Here is a 24,966-nt window from a genome sequence, read left to right on the forward strand (position 1 = left end):
TTTTTTTATGACTGCAGTGAATTTATGTATTCACACGTCGCTACCACAGAATAAAGCAAAGTCGGATCTAAGCGAATTCTAAATGTTACCTATGCTCGACCGTAAGACACTTAAGATATTAAAACAAAAATTAATTGATAATCACCAATTTATGACATTTCAATTTTAACACACGATTTTTCCTTAGTGATTCTAAAATAAGAATAAAGAAAACATTTTTAAATGCTGATCAAATACTTTTGAATGAAAGTTTAATTAACTATTAAAATAATCGTAGAAACAAAAATTTTGATGACAACATTTAATTTTATCTGTTGGCAATACGCCATTACGCACACAATGTACGTATGCGGTTTGGCGGGCGAGAGCGTAATGTCGCTCGTATTATGGAGGCGGCTTCTTTGTAGTCGTATCAAAATACAGTCACACTTATCTATAGAAAGGATATGTTAACTTTTTCAACCTTACGTGATATTATCGATAATTGTGCGTATATTTCTACCTTTCACCAAGTTTTTTTTAAACAACACCACATTGAATGTAGTGTCGTTATAAGATAATTTCTTCTACAAAACATTAGAAGCATGCACGAGTAGTGCGTTTATATGGATACATGCATTATGTTAACAGAGAACATACTCGACTGGCATTAATGTGTGTTGACTGCTAATAGCCCTGTCAAAACAAAAGCAGTGTCAAATACAATCATTTAAATTCAATATATGAAGTGAACTGAAAATTATGAACTCACTTATTGTTACAAAACAATCGTCGTTTTTCCATCCATCTTCGCATAACATAATGACAAAAAAAATAAAAATTGATATACAACCAAGACACATATCAACTACTTACCAACATATAAGGAAAATATATCACATAGGATTTTAGTACCTGTAGACTCTGTCCCAAGGTCCTCTTTCTTTCAAAGACGATCGGAATGTCTTGGGCAAGCTTTGGTAAGTCTCGCGAAGAAAGGCAGTGATTTCGAACAACAGCACACAGGCTACGATTCTTAGCGCTCGAGGGCAATCGGCGCCAATCGGTTTTCCAGGCAAACGAATACTGGCTGTAAAGACATTGAAATATTTACTCGACCGAAAAAAAATATATTGTATGTTTGCTTACAGAAACCGGTACTGTAGAGAGTGAGAGAGAGAGAGAGAGAGAGTATTCTTTATTGTAGACCAAAAAATAAATAAACGATGCGAAACATTAAATACAAAAAAGTACAATTGGTGATCTTATCGCTAAGAGCGATATCTTCTCTCGTTCAGACAACCATCAGGTGGACAAGAATCATTTGGAAACCAATTACGCGCGGTGTACCAATCCAGTGAAATATATAAAATATATATGTAACCTCGATATGATTTATGAGATATATCTTAAAAAGAGGTTAATATGTTATACAGGTGACATATTTGTTAATTTGAATATTGAAACATTAGAAGAAGAAACATTAGAAATATTAAAACATTTTTGAATTGTGAAATATAAAAAACATAAAACTGGTGAAGTAATAGCTTTAAATGTTGTTTTATAATGTATTATTTTATTCACATAAAAATAAAGTATATCCTAGTAAAACTATAGCACAAACTGAGTTGCTCTATAAAGAGAAACAACATAAATCATATAGAGGTTACATATACATAAACATAAGCACCTGACTTTTTGGCGGGAACGCGAGGAGTGAAGTTGTGTGATTTGTTTTATTTTGTCTATTTAGTGTTTCTTCAGGTTTAAATGTGTAATAATGGTGGTTTATTAACTGTTTAATATCTGTGAAAGTGCACAAATGTGGGAAAATGAAACAAAGCTGCTGGACGTAACTTCTCGGGTTCCTCCAAAAAGTCCACTGAAAAAATCTCAGTAAATGACCACCATTTTACTGCGATTATATTATATTTCATCCCATATCATCTCATTTCATTAAATTCATCCCAGTTGATTAATGTCTCAAATTAATCATCTTCATTTCATTTCATTTCACTCCATATTATCATTTTTCACAAAATTAAGAATATAAAGTAAAATGAGACATGACTTAAAGGTCTTAGTTACCAGGTCATAAAATCTCTTAAAAAAAAAAACATAAGCACCTTCTGTACTGTACTGTACCTTCGTCTAGAAAGTCTTCTTCCTCGTCTTGCTGCAGAAGCTCGCGCTGTCCATCCGGGTCGTTTACCAAATTAACGACAGTTTCGATGTGTTTCTTGTCCTCAATCAACATCTCTTCAAGTCGGTTTCCTATAGCCTGCAAATTTAATAAAACATTCCATATTCAAATATCATTTCTAATTTGTATTCCCTGTAATTAAAATGAGTTTTAAAGTTTAATCTCACTTTTACTATTTCCAATTATTTATTATTCTGAAGTCTCGAATGCTACAGGTTACGGGGTCACGGACGACCAAGTTGTTAATCGTGTCGACATTTAAAATACTCAACATATAAAAAACCTGTAAAGTATTCAAAACATAGGAAAAAATAAAATGAAAATAATAATCGCGAGGCTTATAGTTACGTAAATCCTATGAAAATTCCATAATTTTCTGTACTTACTTCAGCCCATTGATAGAAAAGTTTACCAGCGAGCCGTTGTCTTCTGAGTTGGGGGCTTAATGAAGCTGAAATAAATAAAAAAAAGCCTTTTATTATTAACAATTAAGCGAGACAACTCTAATATAGCAACTGATAATACATATATGTATGTACACATATTTTTAAAAATAATTGTTTTATAATGACATAATTAAGATACTTGTCAAACATTAACTTACTTGCTCCCTTCACGTTAGATTTCAGCCAATACGGCCATTGCCCTTTGTTACAGTTGTGTACTAAATGAGCACATTCTAACATAATAGCTGCTCTTCCTACGACCGCTGTGTGTGGCTGAAAAAAAGTACCATTGTTAATAATTTACAGCCGTCTATCATAAAGATTTAAATCATTTTTTTTCATTATTTAAATCAAGTACATAAACGTTCGGATTCACCACGCTATAAACTGATTGAACTGAGTTCCGGTTCCGGTGACAGAATAATATAGACGTGTACTCGTTTGCTCTTAAAATAATATCAAGTTTTACCTTAATACTCATATATGTCAAGTGTAAAAAGTCACAAATCAAGATAATAGAAGATACTTTATACAAAAATAAATCAAGAAAGTTTGTGAACAGTGTTAATGTGCAATCTAACAATGAGAAATGAAGAAATAACCTCTTGAGATTATTACTTTAATATTTTTATTTTGAGGGTATTTATTATGATAAATACAGAGTGAAGTAAGTCACAGTTTAAACCACAGACAATCTAACAATTTACATTCAAGCTAGGCAACTTAAAGAAATAATATCGATACATAAGAATTTAAGTGTTGCCACTTTATGAAATCGATAAGTTACTATACAGTCGGGGTTGACAGATCTACTCTAAAATTATACCAGAATCATCTTAAAACTATTTACTAAAAACGTTAAATAAAAATTTTCACTGAAAAATGGATAATCAAATGCAAAAATTATTAGAAAAAATTCAAGAGCAAATGAAACAGCAGACTATCACTATAACAGAAGCCGTAACCAAAAATGTTGTGCAACAAATTAATGAGCGATTTAAAAAGATAGATGACGAAAACAAACAACTTAAAAATTCAGTCAAAGAACTTAAGGAGAAAATTAAAGGTCTGGAAATGGCTAAAAAGAAAACTAACATACTACTCTTTGGAATAAAGGAAGACAAACAAGAAGAGTTAAGTTTGGTAAAATACATATCGGAAAAACTTAATTGTCATCTTGGATTAAACATACAAGAGCACGAAATTATGAATACCTATAGAATTGGAAAGATAAAAAATACGCCTCGACCTATTTTAATATCCCTTGTATCGTACTGGAGAAAAATGGAAATAATGAGATCGAAACATAAGCTACCCCAGGGTATTTATGTGAAGGAAGATTATACTAAAGAAATATTAGAAGCACGCAAAACATTACAACCAAAACTTGAAGAGGAACGAAGGAAGGGTAACATAGCATACTTAAAATTAGATAAACTAATAATCAAGAGCCAAACGGATGCTAATCGAGAAAAAAGGAAAAGAGACCCACCTTCTCCGCCCAATATCAGCACACCACAAAAAGAAAATGAATTGTACGTAGCTCCGAAAAAAGTAAACACAACTAATGCGTACGAATACATGGCACGCGTAAAATCAAACTCATTAAGAGAGAAAACAAATGTATAGCAATCACCGTACACTCGAAACCGGAATAATAACAATCATTTTAATACAAACCTGCAAAAAACAACCAAGAAAAACACTCCCCCAAGCCGGCTGGTCCCCGTGGGGGAAAATGACCATAACCCTCCAGTAAACAAAACACTACCTCAAAAATCACTACAAATTGGAACATTTAACGTAAGATCGTTAGCATCCACAACAAGATATATAGAACTAGTATACTCACTAGAAAAAATAAAAATTGATATATTAGGCTTAGCTGAAGTTAGACGAATGGGCAGTGGCATCGAAGAGCATCAAGACTTTATATTCTGCTTCAAAGGAGAAACACCTGGCCTGCATGGAGTAGGATTTTTGATAAAAAAAGAATACAAAAACAATATATTAAGCTTTTCAGGCTTATCTGAAAGAGTTGCAATACTTCAACTTGAGTTCAACAAAAAGATAATATCAATAATTCAAGTGTATGCACCAACTGAAAAGGCTTCTAAAGAAGAAATGGAAAAATTTTACGAATCACTGCAAGAAGCGCAAGCGCAGACTAGCGGAGATGTACTGTTAATGGGAGACTTCAATGCCAAAGTAGGGATAGCTAAAACAAAAGAAGATAAGATTCTAGGTAAATTTGGTTATGGAAAAAGAAACGAAAGAGGTGAAAAGCTCATAGAATTTGCCTTCGAACACAAACTGTCGATTATGAATACGTATTTTAAAATGAGACAAAATCGAAAATGGACTTGGAAATCACCAAATGGAAAAGTAAAGAATGAATTAGACTATATCCTATCAAACCAGCCCAAAAGTATAAGGAAAATAGAAGTACTGCACGGCTTAGGGTATAGTTCCGATCACAGACTGGTTAGAGCAACTTATTCTTTACAAAATACTAAAAAATGTAGGATATCGTTCAAATCATCCCCAAATATATTCAAAACTGAAAAAGAAATAATGATGTACACTAGAAATTTAGAAAACAACATAAAAGAACTTGAACCTTTTGAAGACGACGATGTCCAGACCCTATACAACAAAATAGAACACGTCATTAAAAAAAGCATATCAACAAACGAACACAAAGAGGAACAAAGTAATTCAAACAAAATTCTTACACAATCAACAATAAAACTAATGACCAGACGCTCGACACTATTGAAAATAAAACAAAAAACTTCGGAAATGAAGGCAGAGCTAAGTATGCTATTCAAAAAAACTAATAAAGCCGTTAAACAAGACTATGCAAACTACAGAAAACAGATAATAGAAACAAACATAAAACAGTACAGGAGCACAAAAAGAGCATATAGACAATTAAATACTCACAAAAGTTGGATACAAAATTTAAAGTCGAGAAGTACAAGACCTAACACTAGAAAAGATATTATAGATAGTGCTACAGAGTTCTACAAAGCGCTATATAATAGCAAGTATAAAACTAGTATAAGTAAAAGTAAACATTTCATAGAGTGTAAAGACGTAAAAGACGAGCCTGTAGAGATCAACACGAAGGAAGTAATAAAGCATATTAAAAAATTAAAGTCAGAAAAAAGCCCAGGGCCAGACGGTATATCCAATGAAGCTTTAATATTTGGGACTACTTTACTAGCGCGTTCACTTTCATGCTTGTTTACCAAAATTCTAAGCACAGGATTAATACCAGAACAGTGGAAGAAAGCAGATATCATTTTGATATATAAAAAAGGTGACCCTCGAGATATAGGCAACTACCGACCAATTAGCCTTCTCCAGAGCATATATAAACTTTTTACCTCTATACTATTAAGCAGAATCAGTAGCAAAATCGAAAACCTACAACCAAAAGAACAAGCGGGGTTCCGGTCAGGCTTTTCAACATTAGACCATATTCATGTAATGGAGCAAATAATAGAAAAGTACAAGGAGTTCAACAGACCAATATATATAGGTTTTATCGATTACGCTAAGGCATTTGATACGATCTCACATGACGCCATCTGGGAGGCACTGGACAAATGTCAGGTCCACGACAAGTACAAAAATGTCTTGAAGAACATTTACGACAAGAGCACCAGTTGTGTGAAACTAGAGAACCGAGGACCTGAAATACCTATTCTAAGAGGAGTGAGACAAGGAGACCCACTTTCCCCGAAGATCTTTATAGCAGTGCTGCATAACATTTTTGAGGAGCTGAAATGGAAAAACGAAGGCCTTAAAATATGTAACCAATACTTGAGTCACCTCAGATTTGCAGATGATATAGTCCTCTTAGCTGATAACAGTAGAAAACTAGAAAAAATGATAAACCAATTGAATGTACAAAGTAAAAGAGTAGGCCTATTAATGAATAAAGACAAAACAAAAGTAATGACAAACAGCGTCAAACATCCAATAAAACTTGAAGGAAAAACATTAGAATTCGTAAACAAATACATATATCTAGGAAAAGAAATATCATTTGAAGACAGAAGCGAAGAAGAAGAGGTACAACGTAGAATAAATATGAGTTGGAAAAAATATTGGTCACTCAAAGAGATAATGAAAGGAGACTATCCACTCCACCTGAAGAAAACAGTTATGGATACATGCATCTTACCAACTCTCACATATGGTTGCCAATCGTGGACTTTCAACACCACCATAAAAACAAAAATGGTTAATTGCCAGAAAGCTATGGAAAGAAGCATTCTAAAAATAAAAATAAAAGATAAAGTAAGAAGTGAATTTATACGAAAAAAGACAAAATTAATTGATGTCCTAAACTTCAGTAAAAGATTAAAGTGGCGATGGGCTGGCCACGTAGCACGCTACAGTGACAAACGATGGACAATTGAAGTGACAAAATGGAAAGGGCCTAATGGGAAAAGAAGGAAAGGACGACCTATGAAACGATGGAGTGATGATATCATAGTCACCGCTGGGAAGGAGTGGATGAGGCAGGCTCGGAACAGAGAAAATTGGATTAAGCTGGAGGAGGCCTATACCCAAATAGGGGTTCCTGTCGAGGAAAATTGAACGGCAATGTAATTGGATCTGAATGTGGGAGTTATATATGGTTGAGAATATTTACATGTAATATTTAGGTGATGGGAAATAAAAGGCTTATTATTATTATTATTATTATTATATATATATCATAAAGATTTGGATATTATATGCGTTGTTATTACTGCCAACTGCAGTTGATACTGCAGTTGAAAAATACTGGTGGTAGTACCTCTTGTGAGTCCGCACGTGTTGGTTCCACCACTTGCCTATTTCTGCCGTGAAGCAGTAATGCGTTTCGGTTTGAAGGGTGGGGCAGCCGTTGTAACTATACTTGAGACCTTAGAACTTATATCTCAAGGTGAGAGGCGCATTTACGTTGTAGATGTCTATAGGCTCCAGTAAGCACTTAAGGGCTAGGCTGTGAGCTCGTCCACCCATCTAAGCAATAAAAAAAAACCAAATGTGATAGAACTTACTAAATCTAAGAGTGCGGCCATGAAAAGCGCGTCGGGCGTGGCCCCCGGCTGCGTGGCGTCCAGCATGAAGCTGAACCGCGCCAGCCCCGCGTACAGGGGCGCCGCCGCCACCAGACGTCTCCGCTTCAGCACCACCACTTCAGACTCACCACCACCCGACCCGCCTTCCGCTGAGCATCTTCGTGACATGTCTGAACATTTATTAAGTTCATTTTAAACAATTGAACGATAAATCAGGTGTAAAAATGGTGATTGCTTTACAACTTATCGCTTGTTTTATTAGTCTTCTTTCTAATAAGTAATAGTATTGTTACGTACCGATAATGAGATGGACTAAGCTTTATGTTATGTTCAGTCGCCAGACAGACCAGGTAAGGACATCGAATATTTCGTCGCTGTCAAATCAAAATCTGCTATGTGCAAAAATTCTATTTTGAATTAACGAGTAAAAACATTTTTGTATAAAATTTTATATGAAGGTGAAAGTTTAAGAACTATATCAAATGAAAGCTATAGATAAATATTAAAGCTATAGACACATAGCAGTTTTTTTCATACGGTAGATAGGGCTGTGAACTACGAAAAGGTCAAAAAGTAAAAATCTCAAAACGTACACATAGCAGATTTTGGTTTGACAACGAGGATTTGAATAATCTAAATAAAAATCTTAATATACTTTTTTTTCGCTTTTTTCGAGTTTTTACCAGTACACTGTGTACTTTTTTTTTATTGCTTAGATGGATGGACGAGCTCACAGCCCACCTGATGTTAAGTGGTTACTGAAGCCCATAGACATCTACAACGTAAATGCGCCACCCACCTCGACAACGTAAATGCGCCACCCATCTCACTGCTGCTTCAGCTCCGGTAACCACTTAATATGAGCTACGTCTTGTTCATATAAAACACAAAGACAAACAACTTACATCCTCCACTGCTCTCTTCAATACTGCCGTCTCTTTTCTTCCCCATTTTTCGGAGACCGAACCTGTTCAAGCGATCTTCGACACGTTTCCGAGCCCTGCGAAACGATTTACGTGTAAAGCAGTTTGAACGGTTCCGATTTGAAGGGCGAGGCAGCCGTTGTAACTATATTGAGACATTAGAACTTATATCTCGAGGTGGGTGGCGCATTTACGTTGTAGATGTCTATGGGCTCCAGTAGCCACTTGACACCAGGTGGGCTGTGAGCTCGTCCACCCATCTAAGTAAAACTCGAACGCCTGCCTCTACAACGCGTTCAGCAGATCTTGGCATTACTGACTAGCATAGCCGTTTCCGCCGCTCAGTCTGATACCCAGAGTGCTGGACCACCTCAACTCAGCCTCAGTTCGGTACATACTAGTGGTACCCAAGTGGAAAAAGCCCTTTTGGGAGTCAGACCTGAAATCAATTGCCCTCAAACGACTCATGAAGCTCAGAGATCTGAGCATCAGTCTGGTGGACACTGACAATGCCACCGCCAGCCCAAGTCAGCAATCTACACCTGTAAACTTGGCGGCTCATTGGCTTTGCGCGTAATTCGTTTCCAAATGATTCTTGTCCACCTGATGGTTGTCGCAAGAGATCGCTCTTAGCGATACGACCGCCAATTGTACTTTTTTGTATTTAATGTATCGCACTGTTTATTTGTTTTTTGATGTACGATAAAGAATACTCTCTCTCTTTCTTTCATTTTGGGCGGGACAGGCTAACAGGGACAAAAAAAACACATGTTCAAAAGCTCTTAGCTTCCGAGTGTAGTGAAGGCGGCACCTGTTCAAAGTGTATCCGACCCTGCGCTTGACGTGCACGGGGCGGCTGACGTGCGGCTGCGCGACGTGCACGGGGCGCGCCAGGGACACCATGCTGCCCGATATCGGCAGCGACTCCCCCGAACCCGCTCCGTTGCGTATGAGATTCGCTTGAGACTGTGGCTTCTGACGGAACCAGTTCACTAAAAATAAGAGGATTGGATTGTTGTTATTTACGTTTTAAGTCTCTACACACGTGCCTATGCTTAAACCCCGCAATAAACTAAAGGGGAACGGGGGTGACTGAGAATCGGCGCTGTTCAATGTATCCACCATCAGCTGGGCCACCGTCTTTTTTTTTTTTTTTTCGAGCCTGAGGCCAAACCTCCTACGAGGTCCCCGCGCACACAACAAGTTAAATAGTTACAAGTTAAATAGCAGTGTGTGTACCTAGCATAAATCAAAATACAATTACCGATTCCACTGATGTGAAATTTGGATGGTATGGATTTCGAATGGTGAATTTTGTGATGAGGCGTGATGTCGGCTGAGGAGGTGGCCGGTATAGTGCGTTCTGAGTGTCGAGGAGTCAGCTGGTAGCGGCGGGTGCGGGTGGACAGTGGCGACTGACTAGCGGACTCGTCGCCTCCTTCCGTGTCGAGAAGGCTCTGGAACAATAACATTATGTGTTTGTATCTGAACGCATAGTTCACACTACGTCTATTCAGACCAACGCATGATATGGTCCGTTTTTATTTTCGACAATGACAAAATATTTGACTTCTTTTTGTTATTATATTGAAAAAGTGAAAACTTTTGGGTTTTTTAAATTTTCATTTTAATTAATTTAATCATTATATATGTATTTATGTGTTATTTGAAATTATTAAGCGGATTTAAGAAAACATCGAAAAGAAATTTTTAGATCATTTATTTTCGAATATAAAGACTTACCTACTTACTACATACTTACACTATAAGGAAACTTGAGTTTATCATAAAAAATATAAAAAGAGAGGCATTGTCGTTATTTCAACGGTTGTTAATGTCTATAATAATGTTCAAATAGTCCTGGTACTAACATGTGCGCCGGTAGATGACGTGCTTCGTTTCTTGAAGGTGAACTTCTTATGTAGCCGCTCGTCGGCAGCGCAACCCGAGTCCGCGCCTGTATCCGAACCGCGCTCTTCTTCAGACGCACGAGAGATATGTCTGAAAATACACTAATAATTAAATGGTGCTGTGACGCACGTTAGGTTATATATTATGTTTGAATATTTCGTATTGAAATAACGCGCGCTTTTCCCTCGCTTACTTTTTTTTATTTATTGCTTAGATGGGTGGGCGAGCTCGGAGCCCACCGGGTGTTAAGTGGTCACTGGAGCCCATAGACATCTACAACGCAAATGCGCCACCCACCTTAAGTTCCAAAGTCTCAAGCATAGTTACAACGGCTGCCCCACCCTTCAAACCGAAGCCCATTACTGCTTCACGCGAGAAACAGGCAGGGCGATGGTACCCACCCGTGCGGACTCACTAAAGGTCCTGCCATCAGGTAAAAAATATTGGCTGGTAGCCATTGTATGTTATTGGTGGAATAGCCCCTTATATTCCAGCTAGGCCCAGACGGGTAGGTGAGTTCACGGGCTCCACCTAAGAGAATTTGCAAACACTGGCCCTAGCGAGAGCAGCGCTTTGCAGTATCTACAAGCGGATCGGAATCGCGAACAATAGAGAAGATACGACGAGAAATTCAGGGGGAGCTCGCATTTCTACTGATATTCGTTGGTCATGGGTGATGATAGAAGCCAAATGAGAGTCATTAACAACTGCATAAGATCGTAGGAATTATATCATTTTATTTGTTATAGCTTATCCAGAAAGACTTCGACCCACTCTTGGTTGTGTGATGGCTTAGAATAGTACCGCTCCGTGGTGACTAAGGGATTCGCCAAAGGACGGGTAGCAGTACTCTCCGAGTAACATACCAGCATGTTGTGCTCGCCAATCGACTGATTCGGTCTATGGGTTCTTACAGCGACTTCCTCAACAAACATACAATGTACAGAGGCATAAAGTCCGATATACATAACGTGACCATACGTCCCGCTTAGGGCGGGATTGTTCCGCTTTCAGGCTATCTGTCCCGCTGTCCTCAACGAGAACAAAAATGTCCCGCTTTCATTTATCTGTTATGCATGTGTTTTTTAGAAACTTACCGAATACTTACTTATCTCAAATCCTTATTCTATTACAAAATACATACTAAAGTAACTCTAATTTTGCTGTAGAAAAGTACTTTTTTGTTGCGAAATTATTAATAAATATTATTTTAAGGGCAAGTTGGTGTAAGAATTAAGATGTCAATGAGGGTAAGATACCATAATAAATTATTTCAAGTCATTTCTTAAACCATATTTTTTATATTGCACATAAATATTACATCTTACCCCGAAGTACCCTATACATATATGTATTTATTTATATACAAAATACGGTAAGAGTCCCGCTTTGACACGAAAAAAAAATGGTCACGTTAGATATACACAATATCAAGTATGTATTCTGATTTAATAAGCCCCAAATAATTTTTTTTTTTTTAAGTGAATCGGTATTTTTGATTGATGGGACTTTTTTCAGTTTAAGTTTTCTTTTTAAGCAAGGTGAAATAGACTCACCGTATAACTCTAGTGGTCTGCATATTGGAGTCCTTTTGTTGATTGTCTGGTCTCTCTGCCGTGTCGAGCAAAGCGCTGAAGGCCACCACACGATACTCGGTGCCGTGGGCTTCTCTCACATAACTCAAAAGTAGACGCACTTCCATGTATAATGTCTATAAGTACAGTTCAAAAATTATTTAATGTATTTTTATACAATACTAGCTGACCCGCCAGACTTCGTAGTGTCTCAATCGATAAATAAAAAACCTAAACTTTTGTATAAACTTAAAAGAAACAAAAGGAATCCGTCCGACGGGGGACACATCAAAGGAAAAACAAAATTATTTTTTTTTACTTAATTCCGAGCATTTTCATAATTATCTACCTTTCAAACATTCTCTGGCCTTCCACAAATAATTCAAGACCAAAATTAGCCAAATCGGTCCAGCCGTTCTCGAGTTTTAGCGAGACTAACGAACAGCAATTTATTTTTATATATATATATATAGATAGATAGATAATGAATATTGCTAGGCATATATACTTTACTACTTTAGTACTTTATTACTTTTTAATTCTCAATTTGAAATTAAGAAAGACTTAATTAAGTGTGTTATGGACAAGTATGAAAATTTTCTTACCGAATTATCTAGATTCTTTAACTCCTTGTGCATCATTGCAAATCTAGTGACGAGCACTCTAAAGGTAGCCTCTATGATGAAGATCTCAATGGCTCTGTTTGGACCTTGCCCTTGGCCGAAATTCGTCGCATAATCGTTTTGTAGTTGAGCGATGTCCGGCGACTTCGCGTAGTTTCGCTTTTGTTGATCTGTTCAAATTGTGAAGTCGAATTAAATTATGTGTTGAAAACACTTTTATGGTGTCTTACATTGTTTGTGATAAAAAAAAATCCCAATCTATTCGCTGGTAGCCTAAGAAGCTATTAGAATACGCCCGGACGGGTAGGTGAGCTGACGGATTCAACCTGAGAGAATTTGTTAACACTAGACCTAGCAAGAGAAGTGCTTCGCACAATCTATCACCTGATCAGAATCAGAACCCACTGAGAAGCATCGGCGAGAAACCCAGTGGACTGTGTCTATGGGTTAGTTTGCTCGTCGAACTATTCTTTGTAATCGACGAGTTTGTAAAACTTATCCCAATTTCGTCACTTAGTTTACTCGTTCTATTTTGTAAATGCATTAATTAATTTTGTTTCAATTAACTTTCACTACTGTTACGGTCGATAGAGCTCATCAGTATTTGTCGTTTGTTGAAGCGCATTATCTGCTTGGTCGAAATATTGAAGAACAATTAAAAAACCTAGTTTTTATATGGACGGGGCTAGACAATAAATTCGCAACTTACTCATCGGCGAAACCATTGCTGATGGTTCAGCGCAGAACCCTATAGCGGCATGTAGATTGTCCAGGACTTCTCTGATCGGGGAGAATTTTGTCATATCCTTTAGTCGGATCGTAAATTTTGGTATCGAGGCCGCTCGAAGCTGACGGAGCGAGTTGCGGGCCTGAACACGGAGACATTCGGCTTGCGGACCGCGCAGCGCCGTGGTGCAGCCGTGCGAACATCCCAATTGACGAAGTATCCTAACGAAATCAAAACGACGCTTCTATAAGACGGTGCTTTAGTCAAACGTAACATTACTGGCATGTTATAAAGTCCATTTTTATATGTATTTTTTTGGAACGAAGTTCCTTATGGGGCGATGCGGAGGGGTACCCTAACTGGGAAAAAACGTCCATAACGTAAGATTTTTATTATTTATGCATAGTCTTAGTATGATGGCTATACAGTGACTAATGTATAGTCTACATGATGACGGTTATTATTATTATTCAAATAAACAGCTGTTTCTTTGTATATTATTATTATATATTTTTTTATAAATCATTGTGAATAAAATAAAGTTGATAAATTTGTAAAGAAGTTTTTTTTAATCAATAAAAAATCATGATAAAAAATGTATACCCGAATAATTATTTTCTTTATAACTCGAATAGAACTTAAAAGTGATATTTTTATAATAAGGAACTTCGTTTCTATCCGGTGTCCCACGACACCATACATATTTTTTTTCATGAAACCTTTACCTTAAAATTATTTGCATTATCATGAAATATGGACAATCTAGGTTCTCTTCTTCCTTTGCCCGTTCTTTAGCACTTTCACCTCCTTCTACGTTCGTCGACTCTTGACTGTGTGCGCAAGGTATACCGGAATCCCTCTCCTGTTAGATTCGCAAAACAAACAGATTCTTAGTTAATTATAAATTTTTCTCTTGAGCCCTCTAATAATTTTCAGTTCTATCGCTACCTTATTCTCCTTCTCTTTGTTGAAGTCCGACATCGGATCGACTGTCCCGGGCTGCGGGTCATCAGGAGTATTGCTTTGCCAGTTTTTATGAACACCGATTTCCATCAACGTGTCAACCAAGTTTAGCATCACCTCCATTACTCGAAGCGTTATGTAATAGCTGTCCAGCGTCGATACGGAATGAATGGCCTAAAATTCAATTGGAATTGAAGGAGCTAACACAAGAACTTGTTTAAAGTTAGTTTTAAATAGGTAGTTTTAATAGTTGGTTCTATCTATTATCTATTCTTCCTAATATATTATCTATTCTCTCTACCTATTATCCTATATTATCTATTCTTCTTTGGGCAATTACAGCCCACATTACGAACCTAGGAACCTATGAACTTGCACTATCGTCACAAACGTCGCTCTATGAATTTCATATCCGTGCGTTACTTTCCTCTGCTCTTGCTAAGCACGTGTTGTCAGTCTGCTTGGGATGGTAACACTCCTGAATATACCGCGAAACTATAAAGTGTTTCATTCTGAGCTGTCGCATGGTGAGTTATCACTTTGTGGTGTATATGAACTCCGGTAACGGCTAAAGATTAATAGTTGGACCGCAAAGTCGTCCGATTTAAAGTAAATACAAAAAATTTGCGAGTAGCACTTTTGTAGACTCAACTTACTTTCAATACAACTTGGAAATTAATGTCGCCCTCTTTAGTGATGTAGTTCACAGATCCGGGCGCCTCCTGTATTTCTTCAACTATGTAAGTGATGTTCGAATCCGTCTGAGATCTCGTCAAACTGGGCTTACGTTCAGGCGTCGGTATGTGTTGAGATCCTTGCATACTTACCGAATCTATTTGAGATTCCATCGAGCCCTAAATCGCAAAGGTCAAAATTTTAAAGCAGTGGTCCCATTGCTACACGTAAAAGGTTTTATATTGCTGTAAACTGGTAGATAGGCTCACGGTTACATCTTTTCATCTGTTATTAATCCATTAGATAAGTTTACAAATAACATAGACAATGCTCATCTTAATACTAGAAGTTGAAGTTTTAATCGTATTGTATTAAGATAGGTAAAACACATGTAAAATATGTTCCTAATATTTTAAGTTTGTAAAATTATATTTATTATAAAAAAAATCGATATCTGTTTGTTCACTAGGCGTTCTTAGACCTCTCATGATCCATTAACGGTGCTTTTAGGCACCACAAGCACCGATCACCGTCCTCGTCGAACCCGTCGCTTGCGACGAAGGGCTCGACGAGCGAACTAACCCATAGACACAGCCCACTGAGTTTCTCGCCGGATCTTCTCAGTGGGTCGCGTTTTCGATCCGGCGCGGCGGTAGATTCTGCGAAGCACTGCTCTTGCTAGGGTCAGTGTTAGCAACTCTTCGGTTGAGCCCCGTGAGCTCACCTACAACCGTTAGGGCGAAGCTGAAATAGCCTCTCAAGGCTATCAGCATAGGAAAAAAAAAAGACCTCTCATAAGATTGTGATGAAACTTAGTTGATATAGTATTGGTTCGCAATCCATGAAAAGGGTTTTTCTTACAGCACCATCATCGTACGCGTGAGTAATTTGAAGATATCGATGTTTTTATACAATTAGTGATAGACACAGCAGATCGAGATCGGGTTGCACTTGTTATTACTATTACGTTTAAGAATTAACACACTGACCTGTTGTGTTTTCGACAAATAATCGGGAGATGGTGTTGGTGTGTGTTCCGTAACTGTTATTATGGGATTTTTCTTTTTTTGCACGTTAGAGGGTACTGTGTTCGACGGGCCTTGAGCGCGTTCAGTTTTCACTTCACCGATATATCTAAAATAATGCATTATTATACCTAATATCTGTAATTTATTGTTATTTAAATGGATGATTGTTGAATAAATTCTTTGAAATAATATACACCAAATAATATAAAAAGAAAACATCCAGATATTAATAATCAGTTGTTATTTCTATGTATGTTTCGAATTATACAATTATTATTTAAACTTAAATTCGTAATTAAATATGACATCTGCAAACTGTATACTGATTACCATTAAATTAGGTAGTAATTAAAATAAAACGAATACTTATGTATTTTGAATCAGGCTAATGGAATATTGATACTTCGTTCACAATTTTAACTTGTAACGAATATTTTTGTTTACATGTATATATATGACTAGAAAACAATGGATCAGTAATAAAAAAAAACAAACATGCCTTAAACCGTATTTTCTATTAAACTTGACTCGCTATTTATTCAATATTATAATACATTTTATGCGAATGTTGCTTTAAATTCTACATTTAAGATGACAAATATTTATTAATCGAATTTTACGAATGGCTCTGAAGCAAACAAATCAATAATTAAATGGTAAAAATCGATAATTCTAATTCTACATTAATTACAAATTATTGAGTTTTAAGCTGAGTTGCCTATGTATATGTCGTGTTACGTCTAAGGAGCCCCGTGCGTGCATTTCTACTTGTTTGTATATGTGTGCTTGAATGTGTTTTGTTCGGTGGGTATACTGTACATTAACAAGTTAACTGGCATGTAGGTCACCGGTGTCCTACTTTTTTTTTTATTGCTTAGATAGGTGGACGAGCTCACAGCCCACCTGGTGTTAAGTGGTTACTGGAGCCCATAGACATCTACGACGTAAATGCGCCACCCACCTTGAGATATCAGTTCTAAGGTCTCAGTATAGTTACAACGGCTGCCCCACCATTCAAACCGAAACGCATTACTGCTTCATGGCAGAAATAGGCAGGGTGGTGGTACCTACCCGTGCGGACTCACAAGAGGTCCTGTCACCAGTAAGAAAAGTAAGTCTCTTCAATCGTCTTACTAAGGCGCCGGAATATCTAGTAGACTCTGGGAATGACGAATTCGAACGATGCCGAGTAAAAATCTATTTCTTCTAAAACTTAAAAGACTAAAACATACATTATGATGATGATATTAATTTATCCCTAATGTGAAAGGTAAAGGACTTTAGTCCATACAGCCAGGTCTTGTAAAGCATAAATTAACAAACAAAAGAAAGCAAATTTGGACAATCCAGACTCCTTAGTAACAAAAATCGACATAGTTACTTTAGTGCCCCACGTAGGGCACCGGTGACCTACACGGCAGTCAACGTGTTAATATTACCTAAAAGCCGAAAGATCGGTGTACGACAATAAATTTTCTTGATCTCAAAGTATCTCATAAGCTGTTTAATACTTTATAATATCATGTGCAATGCGATTATATCCATTAAGTAAAGTCCGAAACGATTATCTAGCGTCTAAGTTACAAAGCTAGCTAGTTAATTTGCTCCTCTTACATTCCTTTAAACTTACCCGTTCGACGCTAGCTCATCAATCAAACAGCTAGCGATCGTATATCCATTATAATATTGCACGGGAATAAGCGTTAAAAAAAACGGGAGAAAGAGAAAATATAATTTTTAAATAGAATAATATTTCACTTAGAAAACGTGTAAAGAAATTAATCATGCTGTGCGACGATATTTTAAAATATTATAAATTTGTAATGGAAATGTGTACCTATTAAGTATAAAAAAATAGACAATAATATAATACTATACTTGCATTAAGATATAATATTCAACTAGCTGAAAGATACTATCACAAAAATATTTGTAGATTAATAATATTTTATACGGTTTCCGCGAGTCCTAGACATGATTAAAACTACTTTTACAGTTTATTACGACTTAATAAGTCTTCCGTGATCACGATAAATGTAAAGCGTTCAAAATAATAAAATGATAATAATAAAGTCGAGATTTAACCATCATAGTAATTTTAATCATAATTGTAGTTTGTCTTCTTGATAATTGTATTGTTCTGTCATGTGTTTCTAATAGCAGACGAAGAGTTACTACGAGTAGTAGTGTTACTTTATAATAATATAAAAAACGGCTGCCTTCTATTTTAATCTAGAACGACTTCATTGATTGCCTAATTAATCTAAAATCAAAATTGAAACTATGTAGAGGAATCAAAATCGTTAGTAAACAATTCGAATATCGATCGAGTTTTTCTACGCAACAACATTTAAGTTTGGTACGTACGTACTAGAATAATATATGAAATAGTAAAAATAAATAAATAAATATAGTATTTTACACACGTTTAGCTTACCTCAGACTCGGCATACTTTTCCCTTTGATGAGATTGCACGGAAACATATCGCCGGTAAGGCGCGGACCGGCTCGAGGGAAATTGCTGGCCAAAGCGGAATTGGGCCTGTCGTCTGCGTTGTCCAAGCTCCTGTGGTACTCCTGTAAGACCGCGGTTTATTGAGCGTGTGTTGAAGACCGAATGTTCCCCATTAAATTCCAACAAAGTAAATACAGATATCATCCTCACGGCTGTGTGAAACGTGAACTTTTGATCTTCCTGTCCGATTTTCTCTAACGCCTTTTCGGACTTCGAGAGCAATTTTGTTTCGACAAACGCTTTCAGATCGGCCATTTTCATTTTACGCTTTATCTTTTCACTCGACCTCCGGCTCATAACGTTTTCTTCCTCGACTCTTGGCTGTACCGGAAACGGTAGCTCCGTTACTGGCGATATGTCCTTAGGTTCGGGGACTTCTATGAAATTCTTCAAGGAATCTCGCTCTTTTACGTCCGGACTTTGGTAAACTGATACTTCTATTTTCGGTATCGGAAGAGAATTGCTTCTTTTACGTGGTTGAGTCTGTTTGGACATGTCGTCACATATGTCCCGGAGCCTGATGATTATAAGTTGCAGTTAATACACATACTCATTCTGTTATTGTGTTTAAAATTAATTTAATGATTCATTCATACCGGTTATACAGGTAATGCAGCGCCCAATATACGCCTTCCTCTTGCCATTGCGAAGTAAACAGGCATCGCAACGTGGCTATGTCTAAAAATGTAGCGGCAGATAGCTGAACAATAAGAGCAAATTGAAAATACAGGCAAGTTTTCATTTTAGAGCGATATATTTGGCAAATTTGTTGTACGAAATTGAGTAGTGTTTTTTTTTAATAAATTTATCAATATTGGGTGTTATCGCAAAACGATTGACTTCCACGGTAAAGGAATAACATCGTGTAATAAAAAATGAAACCCGCAAAATTATAATTTGCGTAATTACTGGTGATAGGACCTCTTGTGAGTCCGCACGGGTAGGTACCACCGCCCTGCCTATTTCTGCCGTGAAGCAGTAATGCGTTTCGGTTTGAAGGGTGGGGCAGCCGTTGTAACTATACTGAGACTTTAGAACTTATATCTCAAAGTGGGTGGCGCATTTACGTTGTGGATGTCTATGGGCTCTAGTAACCACTTAACACCAGGTGGGCTGTGAGCTCGTCCACCCATCTCAGCAATAAATAAAAAAAAAACGCTTACATGTACTTTTTTTGTTGGTTGCGGCTTTTCTGCTGTTGTTGATGTATCCTTTGGGCCAGGACCTCCACTGTCAGAAAGAGACTCTTTGTCTGATGAGCTGTATTCACAACAAAAAATAAATAGTAATGAAAAGGATTTACGTTGTAAATTTATTAAGTGATTACTAATTGGCTGAGCATAATAGAACTCTTCCGTCATTTAGAAATTTAATATATAAATAATTAAAAAACTAGAATCTTTAGATAGTAAATTTTAATAATTATCATTAGGTACCTCATCTTAGTTATTTGAGGCAGTGGTTTTATCCCTGGTAACGACTGCTTAGACGTGTCCGTTCTTCGAAATTGGAAAATGCTTGGATCGGCTGCGTAAACTGTATACGCCTCTTTCACGGAACCACCAAAATTTTGTTCGGAGGGAAGTCGGTATATAAACTACAAACAAAAAATTATTTATTTTCAGAAAATGTTGTTTTATTCGTGTTTTCAATAATGAACTCTTCCCGACATCTATTGGTGAATAATAATACTATTTTTCTTAATTGAGGGCAACTAACCGCTTTAAAGTCACAACAAGATGGCGTTATCAAAAAAAAAATCTTGTTTACTGCTAATATTAGTAACATTTTTATACCACATGTTCTTCTTCGGTGCTCGAACTCTCTTCGGGTATTGTTTCTGGAAAAATAGTTTCTTTAGGTGATGATAGCCACGGCTCCTCCTCAGTGCTGGCTTGTTTGGATGGCACATCCGACTGTGATAGGGATACATTCTGACTTGGTGGACTACCATTGACCGTGCCTTCTTCTTTTGAAAATTTCCCTTGACAAATACGTATGTTTATAAATATTTTAAATTCAGTTTTTTTTTATTGCTTAGATGACTGGACGAGCTCACAGCCCACCCGGTGTTAAGTGGTTACTGGAGCCCATAGACATCTACGAAGTAAATGCGCCACCCACCTTGAGATATAAGTTCTAAGGTCTCAAGTACCTATAGTTACAACGGCTGCCCCACCCTTCAAACCGAACGCATTACTGCTTCAGGGCAGAAACCTACCCATGCGGTTTCACAAGAGGTCCTACCACCAGTAATTACGCAATTCCTCAATATAATACATAAAAATAGCTCTCGAATCAAAATACTTACTTCCAAGAAATACGTCGCTGTGTTGTGGCCTTTTCGAATATTTTCCACCCAAAGGCTTCGGTTTTGGTTTCACAAGTGTTGTAAAACAAGGCGCATCAGGATGCCGAAATTCCCACATCGCTTGCCACATCTTTAGACCATTTTCTAAGCGATAGTTATTGGTGAAGTCTGATTCTTTCAGGTGGTGCGAAAGTGGTGCAAACAGAAATACAAATAGCTGAAAACAGTTATTTAAGTTAGTTTAAAAATAAAAATAAATTTGCGCAAGTACTAATAATAAAATATTAATGGTGATGTTGCATGTTATATTTAGCTTATTTAATCTATAACTTGATGTTAGACTAGTGTTACTTATAAGGTAATTTAGATACTTAATTTAATCAGTCAATACAATTGAGTATGCTAATTAAATTAAAATTATAGCATATTATGTATAGTTAATAATTGATCAATTAACCTAAGATATTCAAGTAAATAAACACACTACTGACATAGGTTTATAAGAATCAAAGGCATGCTTTTCTTTTGTATTACATAGGAAAAAAAAACTAATTTAGTGTCAGTCAGAAATTCTAATGTTTCAATTTAATCAAGATTTGCAACACACCGTCATTGTTGGTACTGAAAACAAATAGTGAAATGGGTTTGAATAAAATACGCCATTTTCATAGTCATTGTCAGCACATTCATCGGAAGCATCGAGAAGGATCCAGTGAAGAGTATACAACAGCTTTGTTTCCACATTTCCAAGTGACTGCATATTGTCCTTTACTCTGAAAATGGTAATTAATGTATAATACTGTATTAAGAATAAATTAAATTTAAACTCACTTTTTAATAGCTTTACAAAATACTCAGTAATTACTTCCAGCTGTATCATAATATTATTGTATTAATAGTATATTATGCTATGACTGTATTATTTTCTTCAAAAATGTTCTATTCATTTATGTAATTCTTGAGATATCAGAGAAAACTTTTAATCAACTGGTTTGTTATTGAAAAAGTTGCTATTTCCTAAAATAATTTCAGTAATATTTCTACAATCATTAAAAAAAAATTTTGATAAATTTTTGAGAAAATATTACTTATCTATTTTATCTTAGCTTATTTATATTTATAAAAAATATATATAAAAATATAAAAAGCCAAAAATATATAAAAGTATTTTCTAAGTATATTTAAGGGGAAGCATTAAGAAATTGTATGCATGTTGCACTCAAGGGTAATGATTACCACTTATTTACGTAAGTGAGAGTCACCTTTTGAGTGCAAAGGGTCAATATCCACATACCTTGTGTGAAGCACTGATGCCAAGGAATGCATGACATGAGGCAGTGCTGCTTGTATGAGGCGCCATCGTGGTATTGATTCAATAGCCTCAGTGAGACTGCTTGAGAGACCTAATCTCAAATTTTGAACTAGTACTTTTTCGAACGACTGGAATATTAAAAAATATTTTATCATTATTCGCATTTTAGTTTTTCATTAGATGAATTTTTATTTACTACACTAACATATGTGGTCAGATGTTAAGCAGTAGGTAAATCTCACAGAGTCCATAGTTATTCCTGCTATGTATATCGAGACATAAAATTTAAGTTTCAATTATATCAGTGCATTTGCTGCTCTACTCTTCCAAATTATTAGGATAGTGGTACTCATTTGTATGGGGTTGCGACATGCTCTATTGTTTGTAATTAAGGTAGGACTAGAGGCTTAAGTATTAGGAGTTAGGTAGGAAAACAGCTCTTTTATCAAAGAAAGATTTCCTACTATTTGTAGCAGCTACTAGCAGCAGCACACAAAAAAATGTGCAAAGCTGTTTTTGTAAAATAAAAATTGATAAAATCACTTTAATATTTCATCATCATCATCATCATCATTTCAGCCTATCGCCGTCCACTGCTGAACATAGGCCTCTCCAATAGATTTCCAGTGCGACCGGTCCATTGCCACCTGCATCCAACGAGACCCAGTTAATATTTAATATTTACTGAGAATCTTTTCTTTACTTTTGAAACTAGTAAAGCTTTAAAATACTTATTATTATATATCTTTATATTACTTATATATTATTAACATACAACTAAACCTACCTTACAAGCTTCCTTCAGTTCCTGTAAAAGCAAAATTATTATTTAATCATATTATTATGTATGAAAAAAATCGTGCCTATCTATAGTACCCAAAAGCCATTTATTTAAATTTAAAAGGTCGACTCTAACATACAAATGCACTATATACAAAACTATAATTTTTGATCAAACAGATGGTTTACAATGTAAACAATAACATTGTCTTTTTTTTTTTATTATGACATTTGTTAGGAGTGGGTAATATCGGTGTTGTCGCGTATCGAATCGTATCTATATATCGAGTATCAATATCGGATATTGAATCTATATATTTTCTGAATCTATATATTGATGGATACTAGTAGATTTTCTCGATTCATGATATTTGAGATTTGAAACGATACGCTGATATAATATCGTAGTAGATATAGATTTAAGTCAACGTTATACGGTTGGTTTTCTGATATCAATTTATAATATGATTTTAAAGTAATAAAAAGAACATGAAAATAAAAATATCAAAAAAACTTTCCTTCATGCTTTTACCAGGCTTAGGACTGGCTACATTATTTTTAGTATTTTGTGTCTTAATTTAAAATTACAAAATATACCAAAAGAGTGTAGATTTCAAAAGTTTAATACAAACACAAGAAATAAACTCAATTATTTGGATTCAACTAAAAATAGAAAAATGTGTACTTTAAAAATCAAACACAAAAAACTTTTAAGTATTTATAAACACTTGTCCAAAAATTCTAGTTTAAGGTCAAAGCGCGTGAAATTAAATTCAACGATGCAAATAGGCTATACTGCATTCAAGTTAGGGTCGAAAGTTGAAACTTCTTTCCTAAATTGTATCCTGCTGATACGCTAAGAATAATCTACAGACATATGGACTTAAATATAAGGTTTACAATTGTATGGATAATGCCTGTTTCTGTTTCATTCATCACATGATATCCCTATCGTGCGCTCATTCACTCTGGCCGATTCGATACGAACCAAACGAATATTGCTGATATTCACGAATCGGTACGTCATGCCAATGCGCATCACATCGAGCAATATCGTGTATCGGCTGATATCGTTATATAGATTTCGATTCACGAATCGGTACGATATGCCGATGCGCATCACATCGAGCAATATCGTGTATCGGCTGATATCGATATATAGATTTCGTGAGGGGCGATATCGGATTCAACGATATTGCTGCGATATATAGATATTGAATCTATATACGATTTATATCACCCACTCCTAACATTTGTGTCCTCTTGGGTAGGCAACGGCAAACAGAACGTAGCTCGTTCAGCCTAGTTTTCTATATGGCTTAGAATAAAATGAAATAGACGGAAATTAAATGTTAACGTAAAAACCTCCTAAGAACTGAATAATTTTTAAGAACTCTGGTACATAAGAGTGATTTTATTCTATTAACCAACATGGGAGTTTTCTTTCGGAAACTCTTTTACCACATGTTAAAATCGTTAAAATCTGAACAAATATTTTTTTATCCTAAGTCTTGAATTCTCCAGCTGTCGCATAAAATACCATAAACCAGTGTTTGCATTACTACATAAAAAAGGTACCACTAAGTACAGATGCGTTAAACTGTGTTTTTATTTAGGCAACAAAATGCTAACTATACATGTGCAGATTCATAATGATAAATACTAAGTACATAACGAACCAAAAGTGAAGTTATCTACTAGGTGAGGTAACGTTGAAAATATCGACGCTTGAAAGGCAAACGTGACTAAGCGACAATGCGTGAACTTTACAGTAGACTAATTTAAAGTTGAAATACCTGAAAAAAAAAAATTTAAACGAATCTAGCTGTAGGATTGAAATGATTTAAATAGACCTAGAAATATATTTTTTTTGCGCATTGAATATGGTTATTGCCTATCATTTATGTATAAA

General features: G+C 35.9%; 1 protein-coding gene across 21 annotated transcripts in view; it reads right to left on the reverse strand.

Annotated features, from left to right (window-relative positions):
• Positions 1 to 24,966, reverse strand: part of LOC101744956 (protein unc-80 homolog) — a 58,238-nt gene that overhangs the window by 30,689 nt on the left and 2,583 nt on the right. For 18 of the 21 annotated variants that reach the window (XM_062669018.1, XM_062669020.1, XM_062669000.1 and 15 more), the window contains exons 4-30: positions 23,062 to 23,082; positions 22,257 to 22,402; positions 21,570 to 21,735; positions 20,963 to 21,179; positions 20,448 to 20,635; positions 20,088 to 20,248; positions 19,815 to 19,911; positions 19,248 to 19,351; positions 18,787 to 19,168; positions 18,574 to 18,713; positions 17,767 to 17,796; positions 16,098 to 16,242; positions 15,090 to 15,287; positions 14,419 to 14,607; positions 14,196 to 14,332; positions 13,453 to 13,691; positions 12,726 to 12,913; positions 12,103 to 12,257; positions 10,507 to 10,636; positions 9,900 to 10,092; positions 9,447 to 9,627; positions 8,618 to 8,712; positions 7,692 to 7,882; positions 2,787 to 2,901; positions 2,569 to 2,633; positions 2,125 to 2,260; positions 895 to 1,069 (exon numbers count right to left, since the gene is read on the reverse strand). In XM_062669018.1, the coding sequence (XP_062525002.1) occupies positions 895 to 1,069; positions 2,125 to 2,260; positions 2,569 to 2,633; positions 2,787 to 2,901; positions 7,692 to 7,882; positions 8,618 to 8,712; positions 9,447 to 9,627; positions 9,900 to 10,092; positions 10,507 to 10,636; positions 12,103 to 12,257; positions 12,726 to 12,913; positions 13,453 to 13,691; positions 14,196 to 14,332; positions 14,419 to 14,607; positions 15,090 to 15,287; positions 16,098 to 16,242; positions 17,767 to 17,796; positions 18,574 to 18,713; positions 18,787 to 19,168; positions 19,248 to 19,351; positions 19,815 to 19,911; positions 20,088 to 20,248; positions 20,448 to 20,635; positions 20,963 to 21,179; positions 21,570 to 21,735; positions 22,257 to 22,402; positions 23,062 to 23,082 (4,184 nt within the window). The remainder of the gene's footprint in view (positions 1 to 894; positions 1,070 to 2,124; positions 2,261 to 2,568; positions 2,634 to 2,786; positions 2,902 to 7,691; positions 7,883 to 8,617; positions 8,713 to 9,446; positions 9,628 to 9,899; positions 10,093 to 10,506; positions 10,637 to 12,102; positions 12,258 to 12,725; positions 12,914 to 13,452; positions 13,692 to 14,195; positions 14,333 to 14,418; positions 14,608 to 15,089; positions 15,288 to 16,097; positions 16,243 to 17,766; positions 17,797 to 18,573; positions 18,714 to 18,786; positions 19,169 to 19,247; positions 19,352 to 19,814; positions 19,912 to 20,087; positions 20,249 to 20,447; positions 20,636 to 20,962; positions 21,180 to 21,569; positions 21,736 to 22,256; positions 22,403 to 23,061; positions 23,083 to 24,966) is intronic. The other 3 variants (XM_062669008.1, XM_062669014.1, XM_062669012.1) reach the window with 3 other exon arrangements.

This window comes from Bombyx mori, chromosome 6, assembly GCF_030269925.1.
Source record: "Bombyx mori chromosome 6, ASM3026992v2".
NCBI classification, from domain to species: Eukaryota; Metazoa; Arthropoda; class Insecta; order Lepidoptera; family Bombycidae; genus Bombyx; species Bombyx mori.